Below are 11,822 nucleotides of genomic sequence, written 5' to 3'. Positions count from 1 at the left end.
GTGCACCCCCTGAGCCACACAATAACTCCGCAGAGCTGCACAACGTTCTCCAGGACATGCCATCCCCCTTCCCTGGCTCATGTATCCCCCCAGGGCTGCCCACCCCGGCCAAGCAACAACTCCTGCACCTGTGCACCCTATTCCAGGCTGTGCAAACCCCCAAAGCTGAGGACTCCCCTGATCGTGCATCCTTGCTGGGCTGTGCAACCCCCTGGGCCATGCAGTCTGCCCTCCTCCCAGGGCTATGCACCCTGCTCTGGGTTGTGCAACTCCTCCCGCCCTGGTCTATGCATCCCTCCAATGCTGTGCACTCCCAGGACCGTGCGCCCACCTCGCCAGGGCTATGCACCCACCTCTGGCTCATGCAATCCCCCCACCGGGGTCGTGCACCCCTCCAGGGCTGCACACACCCCCCGGCCCTTGCAATCCACCGCATTCCCCCGTCCCGGGGCTGTGCACCCTAAAATCCCCCTGGAAAACCCGCTTCCCCAGCCCGCGCACCCCTCCAGGGCAGCGCCCCCGCCCCGCGCCATGCCACACCCCGCCCCGCGCAGCCGCACTCCGCGCCGCGGGGGCCGCCGGGAGCTGTAGTCCCGCGCGCGGCGGCGGGCGGGCGCGCCGCGGGGGTTGCCGGGAGCTGTAGTCCCGCGCGCGGCGGCGGGCGGGCGCGCCGCGGGGGCCGCCGGGAGCTGTAGTTCGCGGGCGGCGCTCGGCGGGAGGATGGCGGGCGGCTCGGTGCGGGCGGCGCGGCAGCGCCTCGGGTCCGCGCTCTCGCTGGCCGCGCGGCGGCCCGGCAGGTACGTGCGGCGGCGAGGGCGGCGAGGGCGGCGAGGCCGGGAGCGCGAGCGGCGCCCGCCGGTCGGCCCTCCCCTTGGCGGGCGCCGCGCGCGCGGGACGTGGCGCCGCGCCGGAGCGAACCGGATGGCGCCGGGCCCGCGCGGCCGCGCTGTGAGGGGACCAGCCGGCCCCGCCGCGGGAGAGGCGGCGAGGAGGCTCCTCGCGCGGGTCGCGATGCCTCGAGGCTCCTCCGGGCTGCAAATGCCTCCGCGGCAGCAGTTTGTTCACCCCTCAGTGTGAAAAGGAAGGGGGATTTAGGGGCGACGCTTTTTCTCCGGCTAAAAGTCGCTCTGTGGTTACGTTTCAGGTTATATTTCGCCCTTCTTTCCTGCTGTTTCACCTGTCTACGGTTAACTTTCCCTCTAAGGAGCCCTTAGTTGCTCATAGGAACTCTCGGGCCTTTGATACTGATAGAGCTTTGTCCATTTTTTCACGTGCTAATGTCTACTTGGCCCTCGAGGTTTAAGTTAGGCAATGATATAATGCGACCCCACGGGAGTGGTGCGAGCGTTTTTCATGGTCAAGGGAAGGAGGGCAACTTATTTTTGTCAGTATTTAGGCAAATAGAAATCTCTGATGGCATTTTTGGACCACGTTGATTGTGGTTTGTAAAAGAGCGTTGAAATCCAGGGCCGCTGTTTTGGTTATTTGAGCGCAATGCAAGCAGCTGAAAAGACGAAAAAAATATATTAATTACTCCAAAAGAAGCTAAGAGAGCATTTGAATAAAAAAATAATAGTAGAGCAACTTAATTGAAGTAAGTGTATTTGGGACTGGATGTAAAGGTGTGTGTCCGCAATCCTACCTCTTTCATAAAATTTGTAATTGCCAAAGCTGCTGTAAATACGTAGACTTTTTCTAAATACGCTGCAAGTGGGAGATAGATTTGACTTTGCTGGATGGAAGCTGAATACATATAATTAATGAAGGTCATCCAAAACTTAACCACCACTGTGAAATAAATTGTTATAGGTATATAACGTGTCTGCGTGGCAAGCAGGGCAGGTCTCTACAGCAAATCAGTCAGCTGTGAGGACCAGATATCAGTGCTGCACATGTTTCAGAGACTTCTTTAGAGTAACTTTAAGTCCCTGTCCATTTACAGCCCTCATGCATTGAGATGTGCTCTGGAAGCGAGTCCCTGTGTCCCTATTTGGTACAGGCACAGCGAATCTCCGAAGTGTTCCCTGGCATCCTTCAGTGATAAAAGCGGAGCACAGTAAGTGGAGATAATTAGGAGATTCCCCTCTAAAGCACTGCTGCTCTGCTCTGACACTAATGCAGGTGTTTGTGTGTATTGCAGTGATTGGTGGTTTGTCATGTTGATTGGGAGGAGGAGCAGGGAGTGCTTTAGGAGGAGCTGAGGTAGGATCTTGTGCTCCAAGAGTGCATGGAAGAAGGAGTTGGGGATTTGGGGGCATCATCCCCGTGCTGTAGAAAGAGAGATGATACTCTGGGTCTGACTACAGACCCCTGTTTCTTACACTTAAATTCTCATCTTTAAGGACGACTGTCTTAAACCATATGGCTGCAATCAAGTTCTCTCCCACCTCTGTTTGTTTGCCCTTCGCTGACATTAGTTCATGCATTTCTTTGAATCACCAGCTCAGTTTATAATCTCTCCACACCCTCTGGGACTTCCCCGTGTCTGTCACTTCAAGGATGTCTCGACTTCCTCCAGTGGGATTTCTGTGTGTTTTTAGGCCAACTGTTAATTACCAATACTGTGTTTAGAAAGTATATAACAGTGTGGAGGGCAGACTGCAAATAGTACTTGCCCCTTTTTATCAGAGTATTTCTTTCATCATTGAGAAAGGAGCAAATTGAGCAGCGTTTTCAATTCTGCCTCATAGCCTTTCTTAAGGATTTCCTTTGGAGTCAGCCTGTGGATTTTATTTCTTCTCAGCAACATTGAAAGCAGGCTGGTTTGAACAGCACTCCATGGCCTTTTTATTGCACGAGGGAGTGTTTAGTAGCTTGGTTTCACTAGCTGGAAACAGGAGTCCATGCGAGCAGCTCTCTGCTTCACGTAGGCAGCTCCCTGCAGCCGAAGCATCGAGTTGGTCCAGGCCCCTCTCCTCCTACACACTAAAACACACCCATTCGTGTAGTGTAAATCACTTGCAAAGGGAAATGACTCACTGAAACTCTGCTCCTTGGGTGGAAGGAGTTAACTCATCTGTACAGCTCTCTGGAACTGCAGGGGTGTAACCTGTGAGGTGCCTAGCAGGGCTGCTTTCTCAGCTGTTTCAACTTGTTGCATCTGCAGCATGACTAATATCCATCCCTGCAGCCCTTTAAATGAAAAGGGAGATAATGAAGTACAAAGTAGCTAGTTCTTACCATGGACTTAAAAAAAACTCTTTACAGATCGTTAGAGCTTCATTGATTTTTTTTTTGGGGGGGCGGGGGGGTGGAAGGCTTGGTGAAGGGAGGCTTTCTCTTTCCTCATCTCCAGTTTAATCTCCTTTTTATAGCTTTGGAAAAGTACTGTGTTAACAAATCAACAAGCCCAAATTTATTTTTAAAAGTTAAACTGCGAGTAACAGCCGCCTGTTTGTTGCTTTGAATTCCAAAATAATGAGCCACTGCTATTTAGAAGTATTCCCTTTTGCCTTGTAACTAATTCATTTCTGCAATGTTCCTGGCAGGATTAGTGGCTATGATCTGTCTTATCTGCCTTTTACTGAGATAGTTTCCACTGTAGCACAGAATCCTTGAGCTTCTTTTGTTCTAACAGTTTGTGTTACTGAATTCGTTACTCAGGATACTGCACGGGAAAAATAACGTGACTCTTCCCTCAGAAGGATATAGCGAAATGCAAACTCTTGTTTCAGGAGTGCAGGATCTTGTGGCTGACATCTGACGTTGGATCAGCCAGTAAACCTCATTAGTGTATCCAGACAATTGTTTCATACTGACAGGATGACGGTTGTGGAGGTTTATGATTCCCTATGCAACATTTATTAAAGCTTACGCTGTTGTGTGTTGATGATGCTTTCCAGCAAATCTATATTGTGCTATTTAGGTAGCATATAAAATGCCACAGGGCAGGTATCTTAAAAAATCGTTCAAGATGGGATATAGTGCCCTGAACAGATCCCTGCAGCAGTGGTTAAAATGTAGGGGAGTCTGTGTCAGCATTCCTGGAACTTGGCACTGCAGGGATGGATCCATTTTTTGAAAACAATATTAAAAAAGAGGTGCAAAGAGCATCCTATTTCAGAGCAAAAGTACCCTCTGATTTGTAGCTGGTGTGTTATGTGTTGAAAAGGTGTGGTTTGCCAAGCAGATGGTGTTTTAAGCACCTGCTTAATAAATAATTGTAGGCAAATGTGCTTCAGGTGGGATAAGGAAGTTTGTCATTAGTGTAATGGGACCCTAGCACCCTTGGATTAAAGATAAAATGGAGAAACATTTGGGCTGCCTAAGCAGGGAGTGGTAAGATGCACATGGTAGTCTTCAGGCTGATACAAATTGCTTAGACCGACTTCAGCCAACCAAATAAATCAGTCTAAGCCCAGGTTATGAACCAAAAGAAGTGTCAGCACCTGCCCTTCCCCCTGCTCCCTAAAAAAGCAGAGGCCTTTGCTTGTTAGGCAGATACTAAACGTTTCTAGGCACCTAGGCAGTGTCCATGCACCACAGTCTTAATTATCTGACTCCTTGGTTTTGTAATTTTACTTGCAAGTTCTAGAATCAGTCTCCTGGACACCTCCGTCCTGCTCTTCCAGTACCGTTGACAAGTGTGTCTTTTAGCTGAGAAGTACACTGCAATGAATGTGGCATTGGAAACAAAGCTAGAATTCAGCACTTGAGCTCTGAGCTTATTTTGTTTTTGCTTTTAGGGCTGCTTTTCATTGCCAGTATAGCTAAAAATAGTTGAAGTGCATAAAACTGTTGAGATATATTAGTGACAATTTTCAGTTGACACATCTATCCATTTTTCTCTGCATGGAGTTGTGAAGACTGTAGCAGAAGGCTCTAGAATACATGCAGTAACACCTAAGATACAGAAAACTTGATCATATACCAGGCAATTTCTTACTCTCTTTTTTTTTCCATCCTTCTTCCTCTATCTGTCTCTCTCTCTCTCTGTTTTTATTATTATTTTTTATTAAAAGTGTTCTTTGTGCAGTTGACAAGAAAGCTGGGTACAGTCTAGCAGTTGTTACTTTCTGTGTTTTTGTGCTAGTTGCTCATCTTTACTGAAAACAGCTAAAATTTTACCAGCAATCATCCCTACCTATTTAAGGAGATCGTACTGTTAGTGATGACCCTGAACTGGAATTCTTCTTTCTGACCCATTGTTTCTTACGTTTTTTTCTCCTTCTTTTTGCCTGTAGGTTACATTTCAGGGGTTCCTCATTTGTCTTCAGCACCGCAGCTCAGCAGAGAAGTACAGGAGATGAATGTGGCCCAGAAGATCCCCATGATGAGGCAAAGCATCCTCTTTCTGAACGAGCTTTAGAGCACAAGGCTATCAAATTGGAAGAACAAGTCCGTGATTTAACCGTGAGTGTGCTCCTGGTGGCATTGCTCTGGCTTAATATAGGAGAATTCTCCTTAATATAGGAGAATTGATCTTTGATCATAAGGCTCTTCTGCAAGTGCTGTAACACACGCCCAGCACCACTGCACTGTGGCACTGTGCTCTAACTGTGAGAGGGTGTGCAGAAAAGAAGTACATTCTGTTTTCCCCAGAAACACCATCTGTCATAGTTCCTAGGAGCAAAACCCTGGCAATCTGATCCTGGAAGGCAAAACTTATGCTTGAGATGGTCTGGTCCAATCTTTCACATCATTGTGCAGGGAGAATGGCAGCAGTTTTGTCCTAATTAATATCACATACTGTGTCCTACTAGATCCAGATAGTCTGAGAAGGGAAATCAGCTTTAGCTGTGGTGGTGTGGTAGAAATGGTGGGAATTGTTTTATAGGGACTTTCAAGAACAGATTTAACTACAGAGCGGATTAAATATCGCAGCATTAGACAGTTCTGGAAATAATTGCCCTGGGAGTAATGAGATCTGCTGCACCAAGAGATAAATCAGCTGATTGCAGATCTGTTGCTAAGACTGCCAATTCTCCTGCTAGAGAAAGGAGCATCTCAATAGCTGCAGAGTGAGTCATGCCAAAAGCAGCAGCCTGACAAGGCAGCTCAGCTGAGCTGTGTCCTGTCTGCTTCTGGCCTTGGGCCCTTTGAGGCAGTTACATTTGTGTGGATTAATCAGCAAGGAAAGGATCTTGGGTTGCCCTGTTCTAGTGAGAGCTCAGGAGCCCAGCACAATTGTCTTACATGAAATGAGTTATCTTTTAAATAGTTTCTAAGGGATTGCAAACTTGACAAGACACCAGTTTTCCTTCCTTGTCTGATACCTCTTACGCTTACAGGAGCGATACCGGAAAGCTTTGGCAGATTCTGAGAATGTCCGGAGGAGAACACAGAAATTTGTGGAAGATGCCAAACTCTTTGGTAAGCAGAGTGAGGCAGAGCTGTGTTTACTGCTGTGCCCTGCCTGCCTGAGCATAAAACGCTGATCAACAGCTTTTCTCTCTGCATTCTCCTGCCCTTGTTCAGCGTAAAGTCTGGCGTAATGTTTGGCCTGGACTGGGCTTACTAGCTATTTTTTTTCTGTATGTCCATTGATGTCATTTTAGGTTTGTCTCAGTGACTGTTTTGTCTATTTTTTTTTGACTCCTTTACTAAAATAGGTCTGGTGCAGTTGAGTGTAGTTCTAGTGACCTAACTGAAATCACAGTTTCTTTGTACACTGAGAATTTGCACTTGGAGAGTATGTTCTGTGCTCTCAGCCATGTTATCGGGTTGTGATCTCCTTTACTATGTTAAGAGTCTCTCCTCTTTTACTCTAGTTTTTGTGGAATAGTTGTTGCTTGGGACAAAGGTTTTCAGTTTCTGCATCAAATGTTCTTTAACATAATAAATGTTTTGGTATGGATAAATTGGGATGCATTTGTCACTTTAACAACCAGGGTACTAAACAGACAAAGAGGGAAAAAGCTGCAGTTTAATCATTGCGCTCTGCCAGTACTATTTCTGAGAAGGAGAAACCTTTATTCTCCATAATGCGTTAATCTCAGAGTTTTTGTTAGCTAATTCCAGTAGCCTCAAGTTAGAGCTGCTGTATTTTTCCTTTCTGTTCAACCCACTGTGCTATAAAATAGCTGTTGAGGTTGTCCTAGATGACCTGCCTTGCTCGTTTTGTTTTTCTGATCTGTTTGGCTTTTTTATATGCAATGTGCTTTAGATTTCAAGGAAAATGAGGTTCTTTATTAGAAGCTGCCCATGGGGCGAAGCATGAGGGTCTGTAGAGCATTAAAACACTGGAGCTTCTGGCTGCTGCTGTGTAACTTTTATCCTTCATGCTTTTTTTCTTTCTATGCATGTTTAAACTTGTATATGTAAGTGTAGACAGCACCAAGTTATGGTTTCTCTTTCCCCCTCATTTGTTTTTTTTTCCATAAGTTAGGCAAGCTATCTATGTAATTGAGGGAGGTTGTTTTTCTGGAAATGATAGCAACCTGAATCCAAAATATTAGACTTTGTTTTCTAATAAAAAGACTGCATAGCTTGAGGATAAGCAGCCCAAGGACCACTTTGTCCAGTCCTTCCACAGCACTTTTAACCTGTGAATAAATTTGTGGATATATTTTCAAATGGTTTCATGTTACTTTTGATTCCCCCCTGTATTTTGTTTTCTGTGTGCATGAACATTGATGTGACTTGTTTGGCAAAGGTTTATCTCTTTATGAGAGGGTGTTCTAAATCACAAGTTGTAGTCACAAGAACTTCTTGAATTGAAATACCAATAATCTTACTCTGTTTTAAGTGTTTTCGGGTAGACTATATAATTTCTGTTCTTTACAGATGTGCCTTTCTTGCATATACTTTGATTCGTGGAGTCTCTAGGACATTGCACATATAATGCTAAGGCTTTGGCTATAGGAGACATAAGCACCATCCACTCTTGCTGAAGCTAATTAACAGCTTTCAAGATGTTTTCAAACTTCCATGGCTTTGTGCCTGCCATTAGTACTGCAGCTCTTTATGTTTTGTAGTTAAACTAACTTTTCTTTATTGCTTCTTTGTGCCTGTAGGGATCCAGAGTTTCTGCAGGGACCTTGTGGAGGTAGCAGATATCTTGGAGAAGACTGCCGAGAGTGCTGCAGGGGAAGCAGAGCCCAGTAATCCCAACCCAACCTTAAAGAAAATCTACGAAGGCCTCTCTCTCATCGAGGCCAAGCTGCAAAGTGTGTTTGCCAAGCACGGCCTCCAGAAGATGAACCCTGTTGGTGGCAAATACGATCCGTACGACCACGAAATAGTCTGCCACGTGCCAGCAGAGGGGATGCAGCCGGGCACGATAGCGCTGGTGACTCAGGATGGCTACAAACTGCATGGGCGCACGATCAGACACGCACTCGTCGGGGTGGCAGTGGAGTCACACGAGTGACCGTGACCCACTGGCATGTGGGACCCTAATGAGCTGAGGACCCTTTGGCCCTCAGTGACAACTGCAGCTGCATGTCTTTATTTATTAACCTAGATTTGTGTTGTATGTTGGCTTCTTTACAATGTGTGCAGTTATTTTGCCATTGATTCGAAGGTACTTGTATATTTAATGTTCCTTTTTGGAGTATGTGGAGTAGCAGAAGTCCAGCTTTTCTGTCATAAACAGTGGCACTGTTGTCCCCTTCTCTGTTGCTGGTTTCAAGTCTCCATTAAAAATTTATGGGGAAGCAGGGGGGATATGAGAGAGAGAAATTATTGGAGAAGTAGGGAATCTTCTCTCCTAATTCTGTCTGAGACAGACTCCTCCTGTGGCCTTTAGGCAAGTAACTTCTCTGCCTCAGTTTCCCTATGTGTATTAAGGGACTATACTAATACTTATCGACCTACCTCACAGGGATATGGTGAGGCTTTTTCTTTGCAAGGCACTTGGGTGAGGAAAAGCTCAAAGTGCCAAGTATTATCAGGCTGGTTTTGGTGTCTTCCCTTGTCCCCAGATCCCTCAGGTGCGGATGGAGAGGATCGCTTGAAACATCATGTAGAGCCACATTTTTCTTTTTGCTTTTCAGGGAAACAGTCCTGAATTAATGACACCTGCTTTGTACTGTAGATGAATATGGATGAGGTTTTAAAGAGAATGCAGTTGTCATGGTCATGTCAAACTTTAATGTGTTCATATTTGTTCTCTGGGTGAAATATCAGCTGCTTTTTGCAGGATAAAATAGGGGGTGGTCCTTGATGGAGCATGTAAAGCCATCCTCAAATCTCTCCCTAACAAAAAAAAAAATAGATGTTGGAGCAGCAGCTGTATCTCTTCCTTGATCAATATTTGTGCAGCCTCCAAGTATGATAAACCGTTTAGTCTTTAATGCTGCTGGCAGGATGAGATATGCCCTTAATTAAGAAATCTAGATCTATTTTCTCAAGTTCTCCAATTATAGTATTCAAATAACACTAACTTCCAGTTCACATTCAGGTTCTACTTTTGTCTGGTTGTGGTAAATACTTTTTTGAAGAAAGGAAGGAAAGAAATCTTTTCTACTAAAAGTCTCAAGTGTCCTTGAACCAATTTTAGCAACAACGACAAGAAAGCAAAGAGAAACAGAAGGCTGTGAAAGTGAAAGCTGACCTGAAGCCATCTCCCTCCTTGGAGACACGCTGTTGTCACAGTCTGGCATATGCAGTTCCCAGTGGTTCTCTTGCCTGGGAGTCTGTTTCTCTAAACTGAAAGGATTCAGACCTCAGACTGAAGGCAGAATTTAACCCTTTGGAGAGTAATGAGCAGCACAGTCACAGAATAGTTGTACAAGGCTGACGATGCCTGCATTATGCAAAATCAAGGCCCCAAATAATGGTTGTGTTTTCAGGTTGCTTGTTCCTGATTCATTAGTTCTTGCCTTTTTACTTCCTAGAAGCGAATCTGTAGCCTGGCAGCTATCTTAGATTTGCTTCTAAACCCTCTTTTTTTATGGTGACTGCCTTCAGTGATTTGGAAGGAAGCTTATTCTTCATCTGTTCCTTTACAGCTTTCAGTAGGGTAATCCTTACAGTGGACTTCAAGCATGCAGCAGCCTTCAGCTATCAGCTATGAACAATCCTTCATGTGGAGAGATTTTGTAGAACATATGCAGCCTCTTGATTGTCATTCCAGGATTTTAGGAGAAAAAAAGCGGACATTTCTCTTCTCTTTTGCTTGACACAAGTGGCAACTGTACATGGGTGACAAGGAGCACCTTGCATTCTGATGATGCTTTTTTGAAGCGTGGTTTTGTGCCTCAGAGTAGGTAGGTTTTCAGGCAGGTACCTGAAACTTCAGCTCTGGAACAGTGCTTCATGGCAGCATGAGATCACTTTGAGCACATCTCCAGTTCAGTGCTCTTGTTTATCACATTTTTGGCAATTTTAGAGACATACTGGACTTCCTGTTCTTTTCCTTTTTGGGTGGTCATGCATGGTGACTGGGTAGCCAGATGATGTCTGCTCGAGACAGAATAGGTACGATATGAAAAGTGGCAGGAAAACCTTGTCCTGCTGCTTCAGGACTGTGCAGCCTTTTCTGAGGAAACTGCATCTCGGTTTGGAAAGAGCAATTACCTTCTCTTCTGCCCCTACCATCCCTGATTTATCAGCTGAGTCTTTGTGAGGATATAAGGGGAGGGCTGGTCATGGAAGCTAACTCGTAAATCTCTATATCTAAGGAACAGAGTGAAAATAAAGCCATTTCATGTAACAAATGGTTTTCAGTTAGAGAAAGGTTGCAATGAGAGGTTATTGGCACAGGGTCTGTGTCTGCATCCTCATCCTTTGAGGCACCGTTGTGTGTCTAGAACAGAAACCCCCAAAGGATCAGGTTCCTGCGCATCCTTCTTTGCCCTCCTACCAGCCCTGCTGAATTTTGGACAACCTATTTTCCCTATTTATGCCCCAACTTTGTAACTCTATGAAACTTCTAGCAGGTTAACAGGCTTTTATGATGGTTACTGTAAGATATCCCATTGCCTAAAGACTCTTTTACAGAAAATACCAAAGAGATAAATGGTGTTGCTGCTGTTCGTCCTAGCTTTCTGCTTCATTTGAATTGTGAAAATGAGCAAACTAAACCTGGATTCCATCGCAGAATTTAGACTTCCAGATTTGATCTTCCTGCCTTACAAGCACACTTAATGATTTTTTTTTTTTTTATGAATAGGATTGTCTAAGGATGGATCAGATTTCTCCTTTCTAGACCCCAGTTCCCTCATTGTCTTCCATGCGTGTGTAAAGCCTGCACAGTGGGACAGGTTCCTTGTTGCGCTCTCCAGAATTCCCCCAGAGAGGAATTTGGCCCGTGAGCTTTTTCTCTCCCCAGTCACTTTATTAAAATCCAGGAATGTGCTGGAAGGGACGGAATAGCAGGAGAGAGGAACACTGGTGAATGTGGGAGTCGTTTCCACTCTGTTCCAGCCACGAGCTGAAGAAGGTGAGCCGGGAGCGCAGGCAACTCGATATCAAACATATGCAGTGATGTATAGAGATACAGATACCTACGTGGCTGCTCTTGGAAGCCAGGATGGACCTGAGCATTTGCCTTGGTTGTGACCCTGCCACATCTTGTCAGTGTGACAGAATTTGAGTTGAGCTCTTGGGTGGCACTGGTGGCACTGTCCCATGCATGGCAGCGTCTCAGCTCTGACCACAAGCAGTGCAGAATGTGAATGTCACTTTGTGGACCTTAAACTCAGTGCTTCGTCAGCAGAGCTTCTGTTCAAACAGCCGTGATAAATAAATGGCTATTAGCAGTCCTTTGATTTTTCAAAAATGTATTTAAGTTTTGTTGTGAATATTGTAGTATTTTTTTATTTTAAGATGCAAAATGTTTTGATATTTCTTGCAAAGTCAAATGAACAAAGCGTTGCTAATCTCCAAAAATTGAAGCCCGCCTAATTGGTGGGAAACTTGTATATATTGTATGTTTT

The 11,822-nt window shown here is 45.3% G+C and overlaps 1 protein-coding gene across 1 annotated transcript; it reads left to right on the top strand.

Annotated features, from left to right (window-relative positions):
- The first annotated feature begins 712 nt into the window (after positions 1-712).
- GRPEL2 (GrpE like 2, mitochondrial) lies at positions 713-8,614 on the top strand. Its single transcript, XM_088536753.1, has 4 exons — positions 713-797; positions 5,184-5,352; positions 6,231-6,312; positions 7,956-8,614. The coding sequence occupies exons 1-4, from the start codon at positions 721-723 to the stop codon at positions 8,309-8,311; spliced, it is 684 nt and encodes a 227-aa protein (XP_088392879.1). The 5' UTR covers positions 713-720; the 3' UTR covers positions 8,312-8,614.
- The last annotated feature ends 3,208 nt before the right edge of the window (positions 8,615-11,822 follow it).

This window comes from Tinamus guttatus, unplaced genomic scaffold, assembly GCF_059628265.1.
Source record: "Tinamus guttatus ecotype Peru unplaced genomic scaffold, ASM5962826v1 Tinamus_guttatus_pri_ptg000710l, whole genome shotgun sequence".
Taxonomy (NCBI): Eukaryota; Metazoa; Chordata; class Aves; order Tinamiformes; family Tinamidae; genus Tinamus; species Tinamus guttatus.
This window is presented reverse-complemented; position numbering and strand designations above follow the sequence as displayed.

Excerpts from the sequence above, each read along its gene's own strand:
- GRPEL2 (XM_088536753.1), top strand. The coding sequence starts at position 721 with ATGGCGGGCGGCTCGGTGCGGGCGGCGCGGCAGCGCCTCGGGTCCGCG. Across the intron at positions 798-5,183 it reads GCCGCGCGGCGGCCCGGCAG|GTTACATTTCAGGGGTTCCT; the intron begins GTACGTGCGGCG and ends TTTTGCCTGTAG. Across the intron at positions 5,353-6,230 it reads AACAAGTCCGTGATTTAACC|GAGCGATACCGGAAAGCTTT; the intron begins GTGAGTGTGCTC and ends TTACGCTTACAG.